This window comes from Falco punctatus (genome assembly GCF_963210335.1).
Source record: "Falco punctatus genome assembly, chromosome: 19".
Classification (NCBI taxonomy): Eukaryota; Metazoa; Chordata; class Aves; order Falconiformes; family Falconidae; genus Falco; species Falco punctatus.
In genome coordinates, this window is record NC_137599.1 from 1807507 (window position 1) to 1832800 (window position 25294).

General features: G+C 44.0%; 1 protein-coding gene across 1 annotated transcript in view; it reads right to left on the reverse strand.

Moving 5' to 3' along the window:
- Positions 1-24462, reverse strand: part of NPEPPS (aminopeptidase puromycin sensitive) — a 40063-nt gene extending 15601 nt beyond the window's left edge. Inside the window, exons 1-9 of the mRNA XM_080369667.1 lie at positions 24126-24462; positions 14275-14359; positions 5590-5667; positions 4423-4544; positions 3407-3514; positions 2267-2467; positions 1718-1814; positions 1579-1612; positions 12-126 (exon numbers count right to left, since the gene is read on the reverse strand). Of these exons, the coding sequence (XP_080225793.1) occupies positions 12-126; positions 1579-1612; positions 1718-1814; positions 2267-2467; positions 3407-3514; positions 4423-4544; positions 5590-5667; positions 14275-14359; positions 24126-24248 (963 nt within the window). The 5' untranslated portion in view covers positions 24249-24462. The remainder of the gene's footprint in view (positions 1-11; positions 127-1578; positions 1613-1717; positions 1815-2266; positions 2468-3406; positions 3515-4422; positions 4545-5589; positions 5668-14274; positions 14360-24125) is intronic.
- Positions 24463-25294: the final 832 nt, after the last annotated feature.

Here is a 25294-nt window from a genome sequence, read left to right on the forward strand (position 1 = left end):
TGGTTAGATACCATGGTCACAAGGTTTCCAAACCACTGATGAGCAAGTTCATGTCCCACCACCAGAGCAACCCACTGGCGAGATGAAGAACAGGAATTTTTGGGGTCAATGAGCAATGCAGTCTCCCTGTATTTAAGAGAGAAAAATAACTGAACAGAGCGGTACATGCCTAAGGAAAAAAACACAATCAAAAGTAGGTTAAATTACCTAAGCAAGCTAAAAAGTGATCAGTACAACTGAAAAAAACCAAAAGCTATTTCAGTTTAGACATTACATTATTTGGTAAGTTCCACAGCTGTTGGAAGGCTTTGGAGCAATAATTCCTTACGGCATGCAAGAAGACAAGTGCAAAAACCCAGGCAGGAACAAGAAAGTTTATCCTTTATTTATAAAATAGCTCACCTACATAATCTAGGAACCTTAACTGTAACTCCCTTTGCACTGCACGATGTATGCACAGCAAGTCTTCTCTGCCTCCCTCATCCCCAAAGGAATTCCAACTCTTCCAAGTGCACAAGCAGCCGCGCTACACTCGCCACTGCAGATGTGCAAGGTTCTCCACACAGGGCACACATCCACACACGCAAGTGCTCCCTAGGTCAGGCCCACAACCTTCCGCTACAGAGACCCCTGTCACGATCAGGACTTAGTGGGTCAGTCAGAAAGAACTTCTGGACTGCTGCAACTCAAAAGGGGAAAAAAAATGTATGTCTCAAAACATGGATGGTGCCTACAGATTATGCCAACCTTCTGTCCCCAAAGGGATAAAGCAAGCGTGCCAAGCTAAGCATAAAGGGGGGGGGGGAAGGGGAAGGAAATTAACAGCGCAATTAAGAAAGGCTTCCAAAAATTCTACTCATCAAGGACAAATATTTTTTTTTTTTCCACAGGGAGTAAAATATCAGATTTCATCAGGATTGCAATAAGCAGACAAGTAGATTTGAAACCTAGGCTCAAATTTCCATTTCATTTTTTTAAGGCCAAATTTAGCAGAAGAAATTCAAACTATTTCAGGATTTAAAGTCCAAAGCTTACAAGACCAACGTTGTACAAAATGAAGGAAAATCATTCTAACAATGAGCACAGATAATGTAATAATATCAAGCAAAAGTACGAAAGCTTGATCAGATGAAGAAAAAAATAACTGAAAAGGAAGGCAAGTTAATATTTTTGATTTACTCACATCCACATGGTTATACTGTGGCTGCTATATTTACCAACTTGCCTACAACATTAAAATAAGAAACTCTTTCGCTGTGTCAGTAAGTTAATAACTTCTATGGGGAAAAAAGGGACCAAGAAAGTTCTCTTGTAGAACAGGCACTGCTGCCAGACACTTAAAAAAATCTCAAGCTCTTGGACAGTAGTCGTAATAGCTCATTCTTGCCCTCCTAAGATTTGTACAATAACGCACGCTGCTGCAGAAGTCAAAATTATCCAAACCGAAGCAAGAGTTGAAGGTATTTACTCAGTCTTATTTGGGATGATACCCAGTAATTACAGCTCCCTAAAACTAATCCAATTACTTCCAAGAATTAGTGAACAAAGAGGGGGAAAGACAGTATTTTAACAGCATACCTATAAGTAACAAGGCCCCAGTTCTCCATGGCACCTTTATAAAATAAATACAAAGGTTTATTGATATTGATACACACCTCTTCCTAAATGTTTAAAATTCAAATAAAATACAGTTCATCAACAAAGTGAGTTACTTTACCAGCAGCAAAGTCTGCAATAGCTATGAGATCAATTTTAGGAAGAGGGTAAGGAACATTGAAGTAGTCCTTATAAAAAGGCAGAGTTTTAGCAGCAACCTGTAAGAAATAAGAGGAGAAATGTTAACTTGGAACAACTGACAAAACTTGAAAATTTATGACTGACATGAGCCTAAGCAAGCTGCATACACAGGATTTCTTCCGGAAGTCCCATTCCCAGCATCCAGAGCACAAGTCTGGAAGACTCCCATGCTCTTTTTCTCCCAGGCTGTAGCCTACCCTTCAGTACTTCTCATCGTCTTTGGACCAAAGTCTACATCACCAAAGCACAACTGACTTAAACCGTATTATTTTTGTTACTATAGACATCAGTTTGTCCACAGCTGAAATTCTGTTTCATAGCAAGCCCAGTCTCTCCGAGCCATTAAAGCAAAAAACCAACCAGCCCCACAAGCTTTGCATGGATTTAAGGTGACTGCAGAGTGGAGAGCACCATGTCCAGCTGTCAGAGATCACTACAGCCATAATGAAGTGACACTGAGTGCATTTACCTCTAACGCAAACTTTCCTTGTTCTGCTTTGCCAACAGGAGTGTAAACGCGCACTAAGACTCCGTCGAGGGACCTGGCCTCTACAAAGTCATATTCTCCCACCACAAATGCTACGAGATACGTTGACATTACAGGGGTGCGAGCAAACTTCACTTCCACCAGATTTTCATCGTCTGGGTACGGCTTCCGGTCAATGACATTCTTTTAACATGAAAGGGAATTTGTTAGTTTCATGGAAGTGAAACTGCATTACGTAATACATTTGGCTAACTAGTCCATCATTATGAGTCACGCATTTAAAATGAAAGGACTCCTTTTACCATTTTAAAACACGGATCACAATGTAGTTCCCCTCCTAACTAAAAATGCCCTGTCACGCATGGAGGTGCACTTTTCTAAGTTATATTCCATTACAGCAAAAGCATCTGAACACATCAGCTATCGACTGCTGTCCTCCAAAGAGAGTATTACCCACATCCCAACAAGGCACCAGGCTTTCACTTTAAATTCTGAAACAGAAACCATAACCATGTGGTCAGTGGACAAGGCTAGACTTTACAGGTAACTATGAAAGTTAGCTACTAGAATTAATAAATACATAAATTTTTAAAAGGCTCTTTTTAAACAGACTTGTTCTTCCTCAGTAACATTACACTAGAAATATGCGCACCATATATAAAGTAGCAACCTGAAAATGCCCACTTGCATTCGTGGCAGAGGTACTTAGACTTGCACATTTTATCCCAGTTCTGCTCAGAAATTCTCTAGAGCAGAAAAAAAGCTTATTTATCTCAAGTGCTTATGTAGCTATAACAGCTATGTAAACACAAAGGCTTATTTTTTTTCCAGTCACTCTTAATCAAGCAGCACGTGGCTTGACATATGCTAAGACTTTTTTTTTTTTTTTTAAACCACCACCATGGTTTGTACAACCTGTTTAGGTTTTGTGCTAGCATCTGACAAAACGATTTCATATTTTTAAAAGCTTTCTCAATTTGTTGCAGCTTAGTAATAACTAACAAGACAGCCTATATTCCTAATTCTGTCTGTTACCGAGACACACTATTAACTACTAAACAATCAGCTCATGTTACTGTGGTTTTATTTAAAACACTGTTCACTTGCACATCAAAAACTTACCATATTTGACAAAGCTACTCTGTCTTTAGGAACCACCAAAGAAATATCAAAAGTTGCCTTAATAGCAGGCTCATCCCAGCAAGGGAAAGCTCTGCGAGCATCAGTAGCCTGAAGGAAATAAAAGCATTAAAGAAAGAAATCACAAGAGATTGTGGCAATAAAACACACACAAAAATTCAGCATATTTTACAGGCAAGGAGTTGGGTGAACGATGGCTAGTGACTGGTACAGTTGCTTCACTGACACTCTTGACCTCCATCAGAGCATTTTAGTCTTACTTATTTCACTCTTGGTTAAAAAAAAAAAAAGCAGATGAAAAGCACTCTGTGCTCTGATGGAATTCTACAGTCTGAGCAAAATTTAGCAGAGTCATGACAGGGGCAAAGCTCAGTCATGTGAAAGCAGAGAGGGCACCCAGGCGTTCACAGACCATACAACACAAGACCACCTATTTACATTCTGTCAGTAGACTGCACCCAAGAAATGTTCTATTTGTACTAGGCAAGTACTCCATGTTTTTATGTAACCAGGCAGATAACTATGAAATTACAATATGGTATAAAATTCTGTCATTAGGTCCAGGCTTTACATAATACTTGAGACAGAATCTGGCTCACATTTTGGATGTCATTAAGACACTGCGATAAAGGCAGAGTGCCCTACTGAAAAAATTAATATACTTCACAAGGGAAAGTTATACAGAGGTATTTGACCACATCTAAATAAACAGCTGTTCTTAAACATTGCAACTATTGTATATGCATGATGCATCACACATCACCATGATTCTTGGCTGGGGAATTTGCCAGATTCAGAATTTACTGACCTTGAAGTTGCAATGTAAAGGCTGCTTTTAGTATTACCCATCCACACCAACAGCAAGAAGCAAAAAAATATGGATTTTTGAAATTCACCCAGAGGGTATAGCTAAAGCTAGGAAATTGTGTCTTTGCTTCTTTAAGTGTAACTCCTGTATTAAGGATGGCATTCCCTGAAAACAAAAATATAGCCCATACCTCAAACTGCGTGACAGCAGCATAGCGTGTGTCTCCAGTAGGGGTGGTATATTTACTTCGGTAAAAACCTTTCATTTTATCATTCAGCTCCCCTACAAAGTCTATCTTTAGCGTCCCTGTCCCTGTAATAGAAACAGATGGGACATTGTTATTTGCATGTGCCAGACAGAACATTTATTTGGTCTGGACCTTCAGGCCAGGCTACTCAGCTGGCCCACTGCCCTTCTGAAATAAGATGTCCCTTCAACTCACCTCGCCAGCCCCCCTCAAACCCCTTCACACTCCTCACACAAAATAAGCTCCAGCGGAGCAACGCAGGCAAAGCCAGACTCACCACAGTGTTTTAGCATTGATCGGAGATCAGGGCTGCTGCAGTACTCGTTCTCATCTTCTAAACACAATGCAATAACCGGGAGAGACCTACCTTAAGCTATTTGAGAAGTCTGATCCTACAATCCTTACCTTTGAGTAAGGTTTGCAAAAATATATAAGATGGCTACTATGTAAGAACAGCATCCTATGAAATCTACTACAAAAGCCAAGATGGAGCACTGGCTGCATTCAAGCCCCTAAGTCAATTAGTCTCAGGATTTATTCTGCCTTCCATGTCTCAGTGCAAAAGGGGAAACCCAATCTTGATCAGAGAGGCAGGATGCCAATATCCCACAGAATTAAACACGGAAGTTTTATCACCCTAGAGTCTTTATATTTGTATTTGTCAACATGAAATAAAACCGCTTTATTCAAACTGAGGAGATGAGTTTCCATCAACAAACTCAGAGCAAAAACCTGTAGCAGTTTGCAAAGAATTAGTACATTCACACCTAGGAAAACATTGCAGTAATTCAGATTAGCTCATTCTTGGTAAGAGGAAAACAGATCATCAGTAGCTAACATAAACAGCTTCTGAACCTAACTCCCAAGAGCAGGTAAATAATTAGAGTCACTTCAGGTGCTGGAAGGAAACATCACCATTAGGGAAACAACATTTTCAATTCCAGAGGCTCACACAAAGTGCCTTATAGTGGACAGACTTCCCTAGGGAGCACTACGTTTGCAGCCAGAAACTTCAGAGAAGACAGAGCTGTCCTACTCTCCAGCTTTTTCAAATGCAAACGTCTTAAACACATGGTGGAAGCCAGCAGAAAGCAGGAAAATAGCTCTTACCTTTCTGAAGAGTACTGGGAAAGGAGAGAGTAACCTTTTCATCTTCATTTTGATAGTTGAACCCTGTGGCATGTACCTCTGAAACAGAAACACAGACTACTTTGTTCAAAATAAGCCACAGAGATGTTTTTGTAACTCATGAACATTTAAAATTAACTGACTTAGCTGAATCTAACAACATGCTGTAGTTACTGAATAAATCAATGAAGATTTTGAATAACGCAGAATGATATAAATGCAAAAGAAACACGACCCATTGCCAGAGTCCCATGTTCTATTATCTTGCTTCAGACAAATCAATCTACCACATTTACACCAGACGATACAGCCAGACTCAAAGCACCACCTCCATGCTCCCTCCACCTCCACCGCACCTCCCGTCCATCAGAATGCTGCACTCGCACGTGGCAGGGAAGTCATCTGCTGCGCTCAGTAATGAAAACTGTACTGTTAAACTGTAAGTAAGTACAGTTTACTGTAAGAACAACGTCCTGTACAACACCAGGAACGCTGGTAACAACTCCTACAATCCTGACAAATGGTAAAGTATTGCACAAAACTCCCCCTTAATATTAAATGCTTACATCAGTGCAGCAGGATTGTTATTGATTAGTCCAAACAGGATACTTATGATTTAACTAATTTGTGAATCTCACTTTGAAAAGCACACTAATATCCACAGCAAGGTGGTTTTGTTTGGTTTTAACCACAAAGAAAAACATAAAGTTGATTTTTTATTTAAAATTTGTCCTCAAAACCAGGGACCTTCCTTGAAGTTCATATACCATTCCCCAAGAGCATCTAAAATCAACCGGAATATTAAGCAGTATGGCATTTACATAGCATTGGATCTATTTGTAGATGCAAACATCCGAACTAGGAGGCCAAGCTGGACAGATGAGGGGAGGGAACTGGTACACAGGAATTAAACTGTCCTACAGCCTAGAGTAAGTGGAGCCAAGGGGAACACCCGGTGTTGCTTCTTCCTTCCCAATTCATCCAGCCCCACTCGCTGCATCTGAGGTGATGCACATCCATGCTCCTTCAACCAAAAGAAATATCTAAAATAGCTACGTAGGACCTCACTTTGCAATTTCTGCTACCTATGTCACTCTATACTCTACCACCACAACAACCAACTATTTTTAAGAAATGCAAATCCACACCAAAACAAACAAGCAATGCTTTCTACCACACGTCAGCATCCTGCACTACCAAACTTGGTACGCCTGGACACAACAATTCATTTTCCGCTGCAGACATACTGATGAATAATTCTAGATTTATAAATACAAGAAACATTTGGCAGTTCAGTATCATTTTGAAAGACACAGGAAATGCATTCCCAGTACCAGCTACCTGTTCCATCCCACTTACACCACGCAAATCAAAGGGAACACACACCTAGGATATGGAAACGCTAGCAAGAGTCTAGCAACCTTTTTGGGTGCTTTCAAAATTGACCCATGAAGAAAGATTCAGTAAATAGTCTCAGTTATCCACTGAACAAGACACTAGTTTCAAATGTCACAGAAAAAAGGACAAAAAAGAATAATGGAAAGTGCTGCGATACAGAGATAAACATCTTAAAAGAGAAATGTACCACTATGTCAACTTCTTTATTACCAGGAATTCTGAATGACAAAGTTTATTTGAAGCAACAATTTCATTTACAGAATGACCCGCCTTCCACACTGAAGTATCATGACAAGAATCCAGGTATTCTGTTTCAGAGGCAGCCTAAGCACACTCGCAGGATGTTCAGCTAACTTGTTGCATATGCAACAGAAGTAACTGGAAACAATTTGGGTTTTTTTTAATAAAATTTAAAATGCTATTTATTCTGGAATAGTATGATTTCAGCCTTCAGTCAGACTAAATACCAACTCTGCTCACAGAGAACATAAATGCAAAAACTGCATGAATGCGTTAGTCTTAACTACTGGTTTCACAGTGCTCTGCTCAGCATTTAATCAGAGTTAACCACCATGCTAGGGTATGCAATACATAAATCCTTACAATAAAACAATTCTAGCTGGGGGCGGGGAGGGAAACATACAGAAACAAATTGAAGAAAAAAAACAACTTTACAGGATCAAGCAGAACTTTAGACTACTGGTCTGTACTGAGAAGTTCCAAGGATTTAAAAAAATAAGAGAGATGAGGTAGACCATTTAAACAGAATACACGCCAAGGATATCAGAGTGCCAGCAAGTGTTGGACAACAAGCAACACAAAGTAAAGGTTTAGTTTTCTTCTTATAACTCTGGGGAATACTGAGGCAGAAAAGGAGATGTTATAAGAAAGCTCGAGAGAAGATATTCAGGGGAGCAATGTTAACGTACAACATATGAGCCTGAAAGCGGGCTTCTCAGCAACAGAGAGCAGGGTTGATTGCCGACTACATCGTTTGGATCCAATGAATTTTGACCCTGGCTATCTTTAGAGTTCAACAGACAGCAAACCTGTTGTTCTGCAACAGCATGTGAGTGACCTCGGTCTGAGGGAAGGACGGGCTGAATACCTGTCAGAAATTTATGTTAGCCTGCCTGGGAGGAATCCCACTGCTGGACAACCTGCAGATGCTGAGCTGTCAGCCTGTGGTCAGAGGCTAAATGAAAACCTGAGAAATGTCTGATAAAGATCAGTACAAGAATGCAGAAACACTTCCCCCCACGTACTTTAAAATGACCACAGCAAACCAAAAACATTTTTATCTTTTTACAACTTCTAATGGAAACAGCCTGATACCAAAGACAAACACCACCATGACTTCAGGATCATAGTTCTAACCTACTGAAACTGGGAAATACAGAAGAATGCATGTTATGCAGATCTTCTGCCAAAGGTTGACAATGAATATCAAATTTCGCCCTCCGCCTCTCCCAAATGTGAAGTCCTCCTAAGTGTATTTGAATTTGTAGCTCTGCTACTTTATAACCTTTTTAACTTGTACTTGGAAAGCCATAGGAAATATACTGGTAAATGTTACCAGTGCTAGAAGGAGGTGAAGACTTTCAGGTGTTTTCTTCCTCTGCTTGCAACAGCCTGAGAAAACATATTACCACATTGCAGAAAGCAACCTTGTTTCCAAAGAGCTTCTCAACCTTAATTTGACAGTGTTAGATCCCAATTACCCTAACATTAGAAACAAGGTTTAAGCAAGTTACAACTTAAATAGGCTGGAAGCAGCCATCTCAAGAGCAATGCTGTGCTTCCCAGCACATGCTCACCACAATCTCCACTAAAGGAGGCCGAAGAGTCTGGTCTTAGCCCATGACTGCCCCACTTGCCGTGACAGCTAGCTTCTGAGGAACCTTCAAAGCAATGGCAAGAGCACACCTCAGACAAAAGGTAACAACTCATTTACAGCTTCACAAGATGTGTACTCACTGGGGACTTGGTGTCTAGAAGAGTGTCTTTCCATGCTCATCTCCAGCAATTTTTTGCAATTCTAAAAGCAGCTGCTTATATATCAATTTCCAAAACAGCAGAATATAAATGAAAGAGTCAAAGTTATATTATTTTTTTTAACTAACTATTCAGTGCCAATAATTTAATCCAGAGCAAAAGAACCATGGAAAGCCATCAACAATACTTTTTGTTAGAGCTTAAGAGAACTGCTTATAACAAAGATGTAATTGCAGTAAAAGGCTGTCTGAATTCCTAACAGCATTGAATACAAAAGCTCCTGAAGAGAACAACACAATTTTGGCAGCCTACTAACTTTGGAGATTTTGGCACTGCAAGGTTGGAAGTTAATCACTAGCACATTAGTACACAGTCTGAACCAAGTCGCACGAGAAAATAAAAAGCTGCTAGTGCTCCATGTCTTTGGGAAAAAAAATGCACAAAAATCAGATCTAGCAAGCCTCCCAAACTCAGAGCACTACATATCAAACTTTACAACAGCATTTTAAATAAATTACAGTCCTTCTACAGAGTACTACTTGAAATCGCACAATAATCAGACTGATACATCAATTAATGAACCAAATTTCTGTATTACATGCTTATGAGCGTGGATCCTAGCCAGAGGTTTTAGGAGATGTCAAATGTGCATGTATTTCAAAGTAAAGACAAAGCCCAATGCAAGAAATGGATTTTTTTTCAAGTAGCCCTCATTCCGTGGCATGGAGAAGTCACAGGCAATTAAGGTATGGTGGCTCAATGAACTTGCATTCATCAACTGAGCTGCAGTGACTGTGTGCACTCTGCCTGCTCTATCTGCAAATGAAACACGTTAGCTTAAAACACCTACACGTTGATATAGCAATACCTTGTCCTCCTTCAGCATTAGCCACTGAACTATGCTGATGAAATTCCTGAGAATGCTAATGCTTTCGAGCCCTTTCACATCTTTTCATGTGTTTCAAACCAGCAGTTGTAAAATCCTTTAAAGAAGTCAGAAGTGCTCTCACACATCAGATATTCCCAACCTGTCCATGCCAAGGCAGCCCAGGCCTCCTTAAAAAAACGTACCGTCAAAAAATCTGTCACATCAAGTCCTCTCCAGAAGAAAGGATGAGGACGAGCTTTCCTACAACAAAGAAAGGTTTCACAACTGACTTAAATCTAGTCTGCTACAGGCACAGACAGTAGTCTCATTTTTCGCATCTGGCCCCAGCTGCATGTCCCCACCATTCCCTTCCTTCCATTGGCACTCAGATACAATCATCAGGATCAGGAAGATGATCAGTCTCCAAGCTGCTGCCTTCTTCCCCCCCACCCTTGTAGAGGCGGTTTTCAGCCCGTGCAGTTTCCTGATCCACATGGCTGCTCAATAGTGAAAACGTGAATGCCAACAGGAGGAAGGGAGGGAGGACACGCGTCATTGTCCCTTTCCATGGCAGCATGATTTCAGACTGCCTTACGATCACCGTGGAATGGGAGTGCTCCCAGGCCAAGGGAAAGCACTGCTTAGACACACTTTGGTCACACTGCTTAGCTTTCCATAAGCATTACTGACCTTTTCTTGTTGTTTTTAAGCATCAGTGAGACTCTGGTATAACTAGCATCCAGCACTACCATCCAAGCATGTCCCTACCATAGTATGAAGGAAAAGACTAAAATAATGAGTTCCGGCCTTAAAATCTTTTAAAGGTTGAAGTACAGATCAAAGTTCACTTGACTACATATGCTAAACAAACACCACTATGGTTGCTTGTAATTTCCTATGCAAAATTGCCAATCACAACCCTCCAAGCAACTCTAAATTTAAAGAAGCTGCTTCAGATCCCCCAGTATCTGAAAAGCTTCCCAAACTAAAGACAATGTAATTCACTGATTATGACTCTATCACTATTTCACAGCTCCTTAGAAGAGAAATTTACAGGAAGCTCAAACTACTTAGCATTCAGAAAGCATGAAACTCAATCCCCTAAAACTGAATTTAAGAACCAACTCGCTTAGGAATGCCTTTTCAGTTCTTCATTTAGCTGAGCAAAGTCAACCACTTGGACAAAACATAGTAGAGCACGTGCACACCTAAACACTAAGGCTGCACTCAAAACATTTGACTACAAATGCTAAAAAACTAGCTGGAAAAAACAAAAACAATTGCTCATTATGATTAGAGGGAGGAGTCAGGCATAAATTCAGCAACGGAAAACTCAGCCTTTTGAGTAGCTTTGTTCCATTACAGCATACCTGGCACAAACAGCAAATCCACAACCTCCAGTTACAACCACTACACCAGTTTTACAACGAAAAAGAGAATCTTTCTACTCCAAATCACTGCGTAAGCAATCTCTCCTAGTTTATTATTCACTATAATTTAATTGTGAATTACGCAGCAAATTTTTCTTTACTTTGACTTTAAAACTTCAGAGATCCTCCCTCAGCTTCCTGTCAAATATTGGGCAATAATCTGATTTCCTGGCAAATCTGCATTAAAATTCCAAATACCAAGTTCTACCCTCTGTTGTATCCATCTTTAGAAGAGTGAATGTGAGGGGAGGGAAAACACAGCCCACAGTTTTAGCTAAGATTTCTGTTGTACAAGCCACAGCGCAGCAGGCACTCAAGACTAAAAAGAATTACTAGGAAAAGAACAAACTATCTGCACAAAAGTCAACAAATTACTCCATAAACAAGGTGAAAGGTATCTGTTGAACAAGGAGGTCTCTTTTACACAGCTGCTTTTTGGAACAGAACTACACTTGAAAGAACGTAGGTGACCGATTATCTTTTGTCTCACACTTACAAGTGTGAGGCAAATTCTTCCTCACTGAGGTACAGAACTAAAAGAGGTAACGATTCTTCACCAGAGCCTTTAAAGGGGAAAGCATCACTCACTTCTCACCCGTTTTCAAAGATACTATATGGGTAATTGGTACGAGGCTCACCTAAGTAACTAAATCCAAATGATCTGGCCGATATTTCTGTTAGTTCATTGGGCTGTGTTTCGTGCTCTGTTTTTGAGACCAGTTATACAATTACCATCCAAAAGCTGTGCACAATAGAAGCATTAGTAAGACTGACTTGATCTGTATCAACAGGTGCCAGCAAATAGTCTGCCAATTTCATGCAATTTTACTTCCAAAGCCATTATACTAGTTGGCAGTTTACCAAACTGAAAGATGTTTTAACCCCATGAAGCCTGAGTATAATTATAATAAACATGCAACAAAACTGCGCCTCAAGTATTTACAACACAACAGTTGAGAGGTGAATGTCTATACTATAGCCAGAGTGCTGTACTCGTGTTCCTCTGTGTCCAGAGTGCCACATTCACAGCTATCTGAAAAATCAGAATGAAGGAATTTAAGCCACAGAAACTCAGTTCCCATGTACTTGGTTTTAAGTCTCCATGAAGCTTTACTATTAATTATTATTCATTTACTATTTGAGGTTACAAGGAGAGTATATCACTGTTAAAGAATAGAAAAACAGACCCCTATGACAGGGAAATTAGCTCTGAAAACAAAGATAACACACTGAAATAGAGATTATCTCTATTTTATTTATTTTTCCTGATTTCACTTGAAAGAGACTGTATTCCTAGGTACCTTTTCCATTTATTTTCATTTTTTCAATGTCAATGACAAAATAAAAAATTAATAGGTGGTTTGGGCCTATGGCGCAGTGGTAGATGGCACAGACTCCAAGCACACACTGCTATTAGCATCACTCTCGTTATCGCCTCATTACTCAGTATAAGAAATAGCTCCAAAGAGCGCTTAGCAACACAGTGCATCCAATCAACTAAAGATCACTAACGGCAGCAGGACTGGAGCACCAGGGTACAACCCAGGAGCCCGAATCCAGCACATAGGAAACAGCGCTCTATTCTTTCACTATCGAAAGTCGGTGGCCAGGCTCCAAGCTCTTGGGTAATTCTCTTCTCTGCCGCCCTCTCTCGCTGCGACTGCGCTTCCTGCAGTGAGCTCCACTTTTCCACAACACACCCACCGAACGCTGCTTCCTTAGGACAGAGCTCCCCATCCATCCAAGCACCGCTCAGCTGCTCTCAACTGTACTTAAGCAGCCCCCTGGTTTCTTTAACACTAAATTAAAAGTGAAAGAGGTCAAACCAATTTAAATGCCAAGACTCACTGCAGGCGTTCCACTTGCCACATACGAATCTATTAGCCGTAGGAGAACGTCACTGCAAAAAGAACTGAAATTGTCCCTACCAAAGAAAATAAAGATTATTTTTTTTCTTCTTCAGGTGTTCAAACACAGCCCTTGTCTCAAACTTTATTCAGTTGTTACATAAGCATACTAGGAGTCTGAAGCTAATCAAAGGAACACTTTTCTCCTATCATCATCAAGATCACGCTTTTAATTCACAATCATGGTTTTAAAGTGCTCCATGACATCACTGTGGCATTTTCCGTACAGAAAGGGAAGCTCCGCAGAGCCTTTTGTCATCTGAAGGACTTAAGAAACAGTCATATGCAGCAGACCAAATAGCTACTGTACTTGAAATAGCAAAGGCTCCATAAAAACCAGAAAGGATTTGCACATTATTAGACCATTACTCTGTTTCAGGAGCTTATTTTTCATGCCTCAACCACTTCATGCTTCAGCTGCTAAAACTTTTTTTGTATCTGCCAGACCTCCTCAAAATATAAATGGAGAAGATGTCAATGACTGTAACTGTGTGTTACAAACAGGTACTGCTTCTCCAATTTCTCCAGTAACTTTCACCCTTTGACTGAACTGGACCCAAGTCGTCTCCTCTACACAATCACCTTTTTCAGTGGTGCCCTACACTCTGAACATCTTGCTACATGTCAATTGTCTTCTGTACTTTTGCAAATCCTTCCCTCTCAATGAGTATTTCCTACTGCAGGCCATTACTGATGCATTCCTTATCTAAGCCCTTGTCACAGATTTTGTCAATATTACAAAGTCCATAGGTACAGATCATGTTCTCCCAGAGTTATCCGGTATCAAGATAATCATGTAAAAACAGTCAGACATCCTTTTGCCTACAACGCTCAGGCATGATGGAGTAGAACACAGACTTCATGGAACCTTCAGGTGACTTTTTAAAATCTAATGAAAATGGTAGTGATGAGAAGAGCATGAAGGTTAGTTTTGGCTTCTAGGGGTAGGTTAGCTTACCACACTATTATGTAATTTTGCAATCAAAGTTGTTAACTGTTGGCAACAGCACCTCATGTCAGAAATGAAGCGGATTAACACATAAAAACTCCAACAAAAAAGCAATCCTACCTTCATCTCCTTCTGGCGCATAGGAAGCTGTAATAATGTCAATGTCAGCACAGTTCATCACAATTTGGTTGGTTGCCTGTTTCACCTGGAAGAGAAATTTGACGAGCGTTAAGAAGAAATAGTGTTCCCTACCCCCTTGAGCTCCCTTCCCACCTCCCTTTAATCTAAAGAGCCCTCCATCATCAAGTGTTTGCAATAAAATTTAGGCCTCAAGAGTGGTAAAAAAAGAAAACTATATTCCACCGACTGCTCTCGTTTGTTCCGAACACGCGTACTTGAATCATGTTCAAGTCATCTAGGCCTACTTATCAACACTGTAAATTATTTAAGGGAATGAACTGCCTGTTAAAAATTGGTATGAAAGCTTGACAATAGGGCCCTTGTACATGCCTGGGAATCCAAGACCAATAAAAATAGAGAGCCTGTAAGCTTCCTTTTAGAGATGACCTACAGGAGACTATAGTAAAAGCCTCTGAATGCAAACTTGCATCATTCAGAGATGATCAGAAATACAACCTATGGTACTGTGTTCTAAACTGTCGACTCTATAAGAACTTCTTAGGTTAAAAACATCTGCCAAGAAATTTGCCTTTACATTTTCCTGAAAGCTTTCCTTCTGCCAGCTCTTGGCTACACACACTTTGCTTTATTTAACAAGTGGCCAGCTCCCAGCGTAGTAATAAACTGTCTCGCTGTGCCAGATTTCTATTTGGATGCAAGTGCTTGAATACAGAGGAATTCAAATTAAATATCAATTAATTACAAAGGGGTAAAATATTTGGGAATTAAACTAGGAATTATTTAGAAACTTATGGCTGAAACCACTAGAATCATCACACTGGATTGAGCTGGTAATCCTGCTAGTCCAGGATACAATTTTTGGCTTTAGACAACACCAGTTCCTTAAATAAAGGAGCAAGAACTTCTGTAACAGCCAACTGAAGTTTAACATATGCACAAAGGAACTGCTTCCTACCCCAGACAGTAAGTTCCTTAGAGCAGAAAGACTTATATCCCTTCCTTGGTTTTTCACTATTGTAAGTTAAAAATGCTTTATTAATGCCCATACCCATCACTATCCATGTTTGAACACAGTAGAAGCCAACCGGACCTCTCTGTGATGGAAACTGGCTCCCACAAATGAAGAGCTTTGCCCTGTCACACAATCAGCAAATTGCTCTGCATGCATGCAACAGCTCACCATTCAAGCATCCGAATGTAAATGCATTTATTACAAGTAAAGCCAAAATAATAAGCTAAAGTGTCATAGTTGAAGCGGATACTTATCCCTCCACCATAAAGGAGCCAGTATCTACGCCAGATGAGTAAATGGAAGCAGATATTCAGTCCTAAGCCGTTCTGCCTAGGCTTGCTGAAGGAATGGTTCCTTAGTCATTGTGTACATAAAAGCCAAACTGAAGTCCAGTCAGTGATAAGAGAGGCTTAAGAAATTTAAATGTACAACTTAATAGGCTTACCCACATCATAAGAACAGTCCATCTAGTCTAATAATCTGTTAACCAAAGGGCTAATACCAGATACTCCAAGGAAAGCCAACCCCCATGGTGGATGGTTAACAAGACAAACCTAACTCAGAAGTTTCATTCTAACCTCAGCCACCAACTTCACTTCTGAAGCAAATCCTGAAACAGAACTGTTTGTATAATAAATATTAGGTAAGGGCTTATACTTTTTGACAAGCGTAACTATTAGTGAACCTTTCCAAATCCTGCCTGTCAGTCACCCTGCAGCAGGGTGTCTTACAGACCAGTACACAAGAGCTGCCTTGTTTTCACCACGTTGCCTCTTTATAGTAATAAAACCAAAACAATGTTACCTAATAAATTTAACCTGATTCCAAAAACAACATGCTTGCAAAGCATAAAAGAAGCAAGTGTAACAGCAGGAGTGACACAGGTTAGATTTCTAGTAAAAGATTCACAATCTGAAAAAATATTTTTTCCCCCCCCTCTAATCTGGTGTGCATGAAACTAAAGGATTACAACATTTCCCAAAACCTAAGATCAAAGCCCAGCAGTTTTCATCACAATATTAGGGTTTGGGGTTTTTCAAGGTCTTCTAAAACACAGAAAAATCAGAATGAGAAAGGCTTTTTATAAATGTCTCATAGAGACCTTTATTCAATCTACAAATCCAAATCTCTCTGGATTAAGAATTCAAGATGCATAAAGAACTGTCCAAATTGCAGACAATACTGGGTTTAACAATAGGGTTGGTCTTTAAAAAACAACCTCTTCTGAGGACAGAAGAATTTTCGGCACTGTGCCTGCAAAATAAGAAAGTTTAGGTTTAAGCAGGGACAACTTCAGAGGCTCCTTAGAAATGCAATTACCTATTTTTAGATTTTTTTCCCCTACCTGCTACAAACATCAAGCCGGCTTTACAAAACAGAGCAACATACTAGAAAACATTTAAAAGGCCTGAGTGAACCAGTAGCCTTAAAACTGCTTACCCTCCAACTCCCAAAAAACAAAGGGCAAAATTCAGTGTGCAGATATGACTACTGACAGTGTACTGGCACACCACACTTAAGAGGCTCTCAATTTAATTCAGTGTGGAAAAAAAGAAGAAAAAAAGTGTTTTCATGTTGGTACATAGGCTCTAGCATGAGCCTCCTTCCTCTGATCCACTAAAAGTAATGACGGTGCAGATACACCTGTAAGAACAAAACCAAAACAAAACTATAAACCAGCCAGCACACTTAACTTAAAACCATTTTATCTCACAAGAACCGACAGCCTCATGCTTACAAGACCACGTACATCATGAAGATGCATGTGTGTGTTTTACTGTAAGCAATACCTTAAAACTGCTTTTACATTGCTGCTAATACTATGTTTTGGAAGACAGATATTCCGCTCATGCAGTGCTTTTCATGAATGCGATCATATTAAAAGGCAAAAAAGCATCTCACTGCATAAGGTATGACCAATTACATACAAAGCTGTCAATATGCAAACTGTCACCCTGCTTCACCTTGCTCTATAATATAATAAATTTACTCTTCGACAAGAGGTGGCTAATCAAGGCCAGAGCAAGCTACAAATGACCACAATGAAAGTAGTTTTGCCTTAAGGCTGACACGCTTAAATCAGCAGATGAACTAAGACCAATATCCGGAATGAAGGAACATTTCAAAACTTTAAACCTGCTGCTTTTAATGAAACTCTGGTAACATTAATGAGAATTCAAATACCTATTAGATTAGCCAGACACAGATACTACAAGCAGGTCTGCCCTGTAATAAAACTGCAGACCTTGAAGATGTTTTAACTGTGTCAGTAACCTGCCGTTAGACAAGACAACACACACTTCCCCACGCCCTACATATCCACATTTGTGCTCAGCACTTGTTTCTGGGAAGGAAAAAATCTCACCCAATAGGGGATAACAGCTTAAGTTCCTGCAAGAAGTTTTCCAAGGTAACATCATTTGACAGAAGAGCTAAAAAGGCTAATTATTTGGCTCTGCCAAATAGGACTCAAAGATGATGTAAAGCTTTTGATTTTCACCAGTTATCACAGCAGGAAAGGACTTGATGGAAAAAGCTTTATAGGATGTTAGAAACAAGAATTTGAATAGCTTCAGTAGAATGTCAGCCTACCTGAAATACAGAATGAGGTGCACCAAAAGACATCTCCTATAGTCAAAACTAATTCTCTAGAGCCATTTATAAGACTAGATATTCAAAATCTTGTCACTCGGCTTCAGAGTCCTTTTCTAAATGTGGCATTATAACAAGAATGTATGTGTTTAGCATTTTTTACTCCACACAACTAAAATTACCTCAGTTATGTTCTAGGATGTATCTTTTTAAGAATTCAAAGCTTCAGTGAGAAAAGGAATAAGGAGTTTTATTAATCTGCACCTTGAGCAAATTATGGTAACCAAGCAGCAAAATTACCAATGCCACGACTAATTGGCCCACTGGAAAAAAAACGCTTCATTCCAAAGAGCATGCAGCTAACATTCATAGGCAGCAGTCACACATACTTCAGAGGTGTCAAATTCACACAGACAAGCAAATCCCTTCGTAACTATGATCAATGCAATCATCTCAGCCTTATGAATTACAGAACTGCAAGAAGCCTTTCTGTGGGGGAGAAGAGCAAAGGCATCCCTATTTTTTTCAAACTGGTGGCATAAGGATACACCGAGAGAGCCCTAAGCTCCTGATTTTGAAGTGCCAGGCTTGGACACTCAGCATGCACCTTTAACACTCAAATTCAGATTTAATTTCATGTGCTGGAAATGTAAGTTGCAATGGTGGATAACATGACCATGTAGTTACACTAGATGACTTCACCCTCCATGCAGGAGATACTGAGCACAAATACTACACCCATTAAGCTTAATTTTTCAAGCTTTACATGCAAGAGTGTCACAATTAACCTTTAACTGGCATGCAGCAGGATCAGAAGACTACATATTCTTTAGTCTAGCAGATACTGCATAATTAACCTATAAAAAGCAACAGATACAGGTTAAACATTGCTAAATATAACAGAGTATCCTTCAGACATTAAAGAGACTGCGAAAAGATATTTAAAACAGCCATTTACATCAGGTTGTAAATTCTTTAACGATAGGTTGCTTTGCAACCAAGGAACACCTCACTGTAGGGTTCAATGAAAGAAATGAATCACCCCACCAACACTCTCCAAAGAAGGTAGTTTACCTAGAGGTAAATACCAGGAAGTTAGAAGACAGCCATGCACCTTCCTGAAACTCTGCAGCACTACACCCTGTGCTGGACAGGTGATCGTTTGGAGCCGCAACAGCGCTAAAAACATTCATTTAGAAGCTTAAAAGAACCGTTGAACTTTGGGAGCCAAATGATTGTTTCTGTTGCTAGTTACTCATGTTTGCCTTTCCAGCACGATGCTGAAGAACATGAACAGCCCCACATCCCCTCTTTGTTCCAGCCCTCCATTAGGCCTCCCAGGAGTCAAAAACAGAATGGAAAAAAAGTTGACCTAGACACTGAGTAATATGAGTGCACTGCACTGATAACCAGACCCTGAGAATCCGGGTTATAATAATTAAATCTCAAGCTAACAGAAGAATAAAGTGGATGAACTATTTTAAAAAAAATAATCTGAATTGTGCTCATTCAGAAACATCCACACACACCCAACAAATCAACAGTTTTAAATGCTAGAATATGACATAACTGGCAGAGTGAACACAGGATTGGGAGCAGGCAACTCTTTCAGCTCCCGATCTGCTACTGACATGTAGTATCCAATTCTCCCACAACCACGTTTTGTCCTAGTTGTGATAAGGGTTCTTTGTGAAATAGTTCATTTAAGGACTTTTGGGGTTTTTAATCGTGAAAAATGGCAGTTATATACTATCAGTTTGCATGATTGTTACACAACTCTACAGACTTCAAAAATATTTATATGACAATAATTTACATCATTTAAAAGTCTTGAGTAACTGGACCTAACTTAATACGCAGGTTACCAGATACATAACAAGCGTGGTTTCAAAAGGCTCTGAAATTGCACTATTAAGACAGAAGATTCAGTATCGTTCCTTTATCAAGGAACAACAAATACTAGACAGAGGGGCCAATTCCCTAACCTGAAAACCAGAAGTGCCACAATAAACCACAAACACGTAACATTTCTTTTTAAGGCTTTGAAATCAACCTGGTCACTGCTGACACCGAAGCAACAGCCTCATCTCTTGAATCATAAAAGGTTTTATCCTCTGAAGCTTATTTGAAGCTGCTATATAAGCATAACATTCTTTATTGTGGCATAAAGACAAAATGTTTTGTTAAGTTATTTATACTTACAAAAGCCAACACAAGTGTACTGCCCCAAAGGCAAGACTGGAAGGTTCCTTAAAATTTCTTCAGGCCTTGGTGCTCAAGTCAAAAGCCTCACCAAAATTCTACACAGAGGGCTGCCAAATCCTATTTAATGGCTGAGAGTGAGAAACACAAACTGACTGATCAAGGGTTTATTTGCAATACCTTGACTAAATATCACAGCCTTCGCTAACTCCAGTTTGCTATTAAAGATGCAAAATAAGAAAGCAAACAAATACTTTTGATGTACATAATGAAAAGTTTTCCTAATTCTGTGATTAATCATTATTTATTCCGGTGTCAGAGTTCAAGTACTCACACCACAGGTCAGAAAGCATCACTGATTTAAGTACTTGGTGCGGATTATCGCTTGCCCAGCCATTATTATACTGGAATGGAGCAGAGGGACTAATAATTCTTGATTGGTTATAAAAAGCAATACCTGGATCTTCCAGAGGAGGCAGTGCATGCATTTCCCTACCCAAAATCTGGAAAATTCAAATTGTCTTAAAATAAAATCACTTTCACCTCGATGACTGTACAATGCATGCCAAAGCTCTCACATGTGCTGAAAACAGAATGCCTCTGATGAGCTGCACTCCACCTTATTACAAGGTGCTAGCAGAAATGGCCAACAGGTCCTTAATTAACCAACCGGATCTAAAAGCACACAAATGATTTATTTTCTGGATTTAATTCCAGCTCAATAAGAATATGCTAACATTTACTAGTTTTCTGCTAGATAAGCCATTCCCTTGTCCAAAAAGTATCCTGTCTACCTAGTACTGTAGGCAAGCTGGTTATTCTTCTCTCCATTAAGGTGCAGAATAGCCACCCTCTAATTTTCTGGAATGTGCCTTTAGCATGCTTTGGACACTGGCAGCCACAGTAAACTTCTCCAGATTTCTAACTTGAGACAAGCATGAGAACACTCACCCCACACACCTTCCTGCACCTCTCCTGTACTTGCTTGCATGCAGCTGGGATGTGGCCTCATGATTTTTCAGTCTATGGTTGGTAGAAGTTATTTAAAAACAAACATAGATACTTTAGATATGTTTTAAAAACCTCGCCCTACATTTTTTTTAATTCTCTCTACCCTGGGAACATCAGATCAGCTCACCACAATGTGAACAAGAGTTTTTTTACAACCTTGAACCTGACAGATCAGTGTTCTTCCTTAACACATGCCCTCAGCTGGTAGGAAAGTCCAGGATTTCGCATTGTCAGGTGGTATCCATTGCTCTAGGAATTCATTGAGCAATCCCCTGAACAGCAAACAATATTAAAAACACCTCCACAGGACTAGTATCTGCAAACCGAGTACCAGCTCCACAAGAAGCCTCCAAATGCTCGTTGTTACTCGATTTAACCTCAAGGCTGCTGTTCAATACTACTCTCTCCTCAGCAGCAATGCTGGCTTAAAAAGCCACCGCTCCCCTCCCCCCGAGTGTTATTTTTAACCTGGATGATTTCAGTGATCCCATTTACAGCACAGCCCCACAGCTGTAACAGGACTGAGGACCAGCAACTTGGGTGCGAAGACAGGAATAGGTGGCTAGGACTAATGGAAGAGATTGGGAATTTCTCAAGCTAGCATTTTCAGCCAGGCTGATGCACTGTCAGGCTGAGACCCCAAAGACAGCAGCAGCCCGAGGACTTGAGCTACAACAAAATCCACAAGGCAATTTACGTTTTCAGTATTTCTTCCACATGACACAAACTTACTCATCTCGGTCATCTTCCTCCAGGTCCCAAAAGTCACAAGGTTCACTATCATCCACAGCCTTTTGCCCTCCCCAGCTTCCACAGACACCAGATGCCCAGTGAGGGACTCGCTGCTGTCTGCTCCTGTGCTTCAGATTCAGCAGTGTTAGCACCCTGATCTTACCTCATTTTCAAAGCAGGTTTTAACCACCTCTTTAGACCAGAATTTCAATCTGTACACATCTCAGCATTCAAAATCTCCCTCAAACATTTTTGAGCTCTCAATACAGTCATCCCATTTTAAGGAAGAAGCCCGGGAAGCCCTTACAATTCCCTATCTCTTTCAAACCACGGCACAACGAAAACCGTGAAAGCAAATTTAGGAGATCTTGGCAGAGCAGCCTGAGAATGACTATGGGACTTCAGGGCTTTCATCAAACATTCTGGCTTTGAAGCACGAACATGGGGAAGCTTTTGCCTTTCGGAAAGGGCAGAAGACCTGGTGTTTTAAGTTTGTACACCCCTTAGCAGTGGGAAGGGTGTGCAACACTCCAAGAGTCTCTTGCTTCACTGATTTGAAGCTTTTCATGACACTGAGGCCTACCAGCTTACGGTACTACACGGGGGGGAATCCTCATTTAATTGTATTTGGGGTAGTTTGCCTTTCCAGCAAAATCCCGAGCCACCTGAGTGGCTGGGTATGGATAAAAGCAGCATGCTGGAGGCTGGAATCAGGAACAGGGTGCTCGCTGGGGCTCTGGGGGAAGCCGGGGATCCCAACGAGGCAGCTACCCGTGCCTCCAGACGGCTCCGTGCTTAACCTACATACAGACTTCGGCTAACGGGGCCGTCCGGGCGGGGGGCGGCCCGGGCACCCCCGGCGCAGCCCCAGGGGGAGCGGCGGGGCCTGCGGCGGCGGGGCGAGGCCCCCGGCCCTTCCCAGGCCGCTCCCGCGGCTCCTGGGGGCCGGAGCGGGGCAGGGCGCGGCCCGCGAGCTGCCCTCTCCCCCTCCCCACTGCCCGGCCCCGGCCCGGGGGGGATGTATACGTACAGATGTATAGCCTGAATGGGAAGGGAGGGCGGAGACCGCGGCGGGGGGGGGGCGCCCGGCTCCCAGCGGCCTCCCTGCACCTGCCTGGCCGGCTCCACCGCGCCGAGGGCCTGGCCCCGGCGGGCTGGCGTGGGCGGGGGGCGCTCAGGGCCTGGCGGACAGGAGGGGACAGGGAATGAGGGGGATCGGGCTCCCTCGGGGGGCGGGCTCGGCGGCGGGCGGCGCGGGCTGAGGGAAGGGGCTCCCTCAGTGGGGGGCGGGGGGTCCCTCAGTGTGTGTGTGTGTGAGGGGGGGGGGTCCCTCAGTGTGTGTGTGTGTGTGAGGGGGGGGGTCCCTCAGTGTGTGTGTGTGTGTGGGGGGGGGTCCCTCAGTGCGTGTGGGGGGGGGGGGTTCCCTCAGTGCGTGTGTGTGTGGGGGGGGGTGTCCCTCAGTGCGTGTGTGTGGGGGGTCCCTCAGTGCGTGTGTGTGGGGGGTCCCTCAGTGTGTGTGTGGGGGGGGTCCCTCAGTGTGTGTGTGTGGGTCCCTCAGTGTGTGTGTGTGTGGGGGGGGTGTCCCCTCAGTGTGTGTCTGGGGGGGGGGGGTGTCCCCTCAGTGTGTGTCTGGGGGGGGGGTGTCCCCTCAGTGTGTGTCTGGGGGGGGGGGGGTCCCCTCAGTGTGTGTCTGGGGGGGGGGGGGGGGTCCCCTCAGTGTGTGTCTGGGGGGGTGGGGTGTCCCCTCAGTGTGTGTCTGGGGGGGGGGGGGGTCCCTCAGTGCGTGTGTGTGTGGGGGGGGGGTCCCTCAGTGCGTGTGTGTGTGTGTGGGGGGGTCCCTCAGTGCGTGGGGGGGGGGGTGTCCCTCAGAGTGTGTGTGTGTGGGGGGGTCCCCTCAGTGTGTGTGTGGGGGGGGTGTCCCCTCAGTGTGTGTGTGGGGGGGGTGTCCCCTCAGTGTGTGTGTGTGTGGGGGGTCCCCTCAGTGTGTGTGTGGGGGGGGGGTCCCCTCAGTGTGTGTGTGTGTGTCCCTCAGTGCGTGGGGTGGGGGGAAGTCCCTCAGTGTGTGTGTGTGTGTGGGCTCCCTCGGGGGGATAGGGGGCTCCCCTCGGGGGGGGGGGGGGGGGGGGCGGCTCCCTCGGGGGGGGGGGCGGGGGGGTGGCTCCCTCGGGGCCCGGCGGCGAGCGGAGCGGGCTGAGGTAAGGGGCTCCCTCAGGGCCCGGTGGGGCTCCCTCAGGGCCCGGCAGCGGGCGGCGCGGGCTGAGGGGCCGGGCCGGGGCCCTACCTGCACGGCGGCCTCCAGCTTGCCCTCGAAGGTGAAGTCGATGAGGTCGGGCTTGAGGCAGAGTCCGTAGTTGAGGGGGGACACGTCGGCGGGCAGCCGCTCGAAGGGCCGCTTCTCCGGCATGGCGGGGCGGCGGCAGGGGGTGCGGGGCTGCGCCCCCCCGCGGCGGGGCGGCGGGGGAGGGAGCGGCGAGGGGCGGGAGCGGGAAGGTTTCCTGCCGGCGGCGCGGCGGCCCTGCACCGGCACACCGAGAGAGCGGGCGGGCGAGCGGCGGCAGCGGCGGCGGCGGCGGCGGAGGAGGAGGAGGGAGGGGCGGGGGCGCGCGCGCGCTCCCGGCACGAGGTGGCCGGTGAGGGGGGGGGGGGGGGGGGGGGAAGAGAGAGGAGGAACGGCGCGTGCGCGTGCGCGCGGCGGCGGCGCCACGCGGCCGCGCACGTAGAGAGCGGCGCGAGCGCGTTGCGTAAGCGGCGCGGGGGACTGCGCGTGCGCCCCGCCCCGCCCCGCGCGCCCGGTGGTGCGGGGAGCGGGGAGAGCGCGGCGCCTGGGCGCGTGCACCGAACGGGGCCCCGGGGCGGCGGCGGGGGGGGGGAGGCTGGTGTCATTGAGAGTGTGTCGTGTCATACCGTGCGCTCCAGTAACGGGGCACCCGCGGGCGGGGGCTGGCACGGTGCACCCCCGTAACGGGGGTCACTCGGCCCGGGGGGGGCTGGCACGGTGCACCCCGGTAACGGGTACCCCAGCTGGGGGAGGTCTTGGCACCCGCACCCCAGTAACGGGGCACCAGGCCTGGGAGGTCACAGCAGGGTGCACCCCGGTAATGGGGGCTCCTGGTGCACGTGTTGCAGAGGGGGTGGGCACGGTGTACCGGGCCACGGGGGGCTGGCACTGTGCACCCCGGTAACAGGGGCCCCTCTGCCCGGGGGGGGCTGGCATGGTGCACCCCGTTAACGGGAGCTTGCACCCTTAATGGGGTGCTCCCGGTGCCCCACGCTGGGGGGGTCCATCCCAGAGCCAGGACCCTCGCTCAGGCCCGGGGCACAGCAGGGCAGCCCCCCCCCCCCCCTCCCGCCCCGGGCCTCACGCAGCACCCATGGGTGCAGCCAGGGCTGGGAGGCCCTCGGAGGCTGCTTGGCCCCGTGTCCTCCGGGATATGCCATTGCCACTGGGTG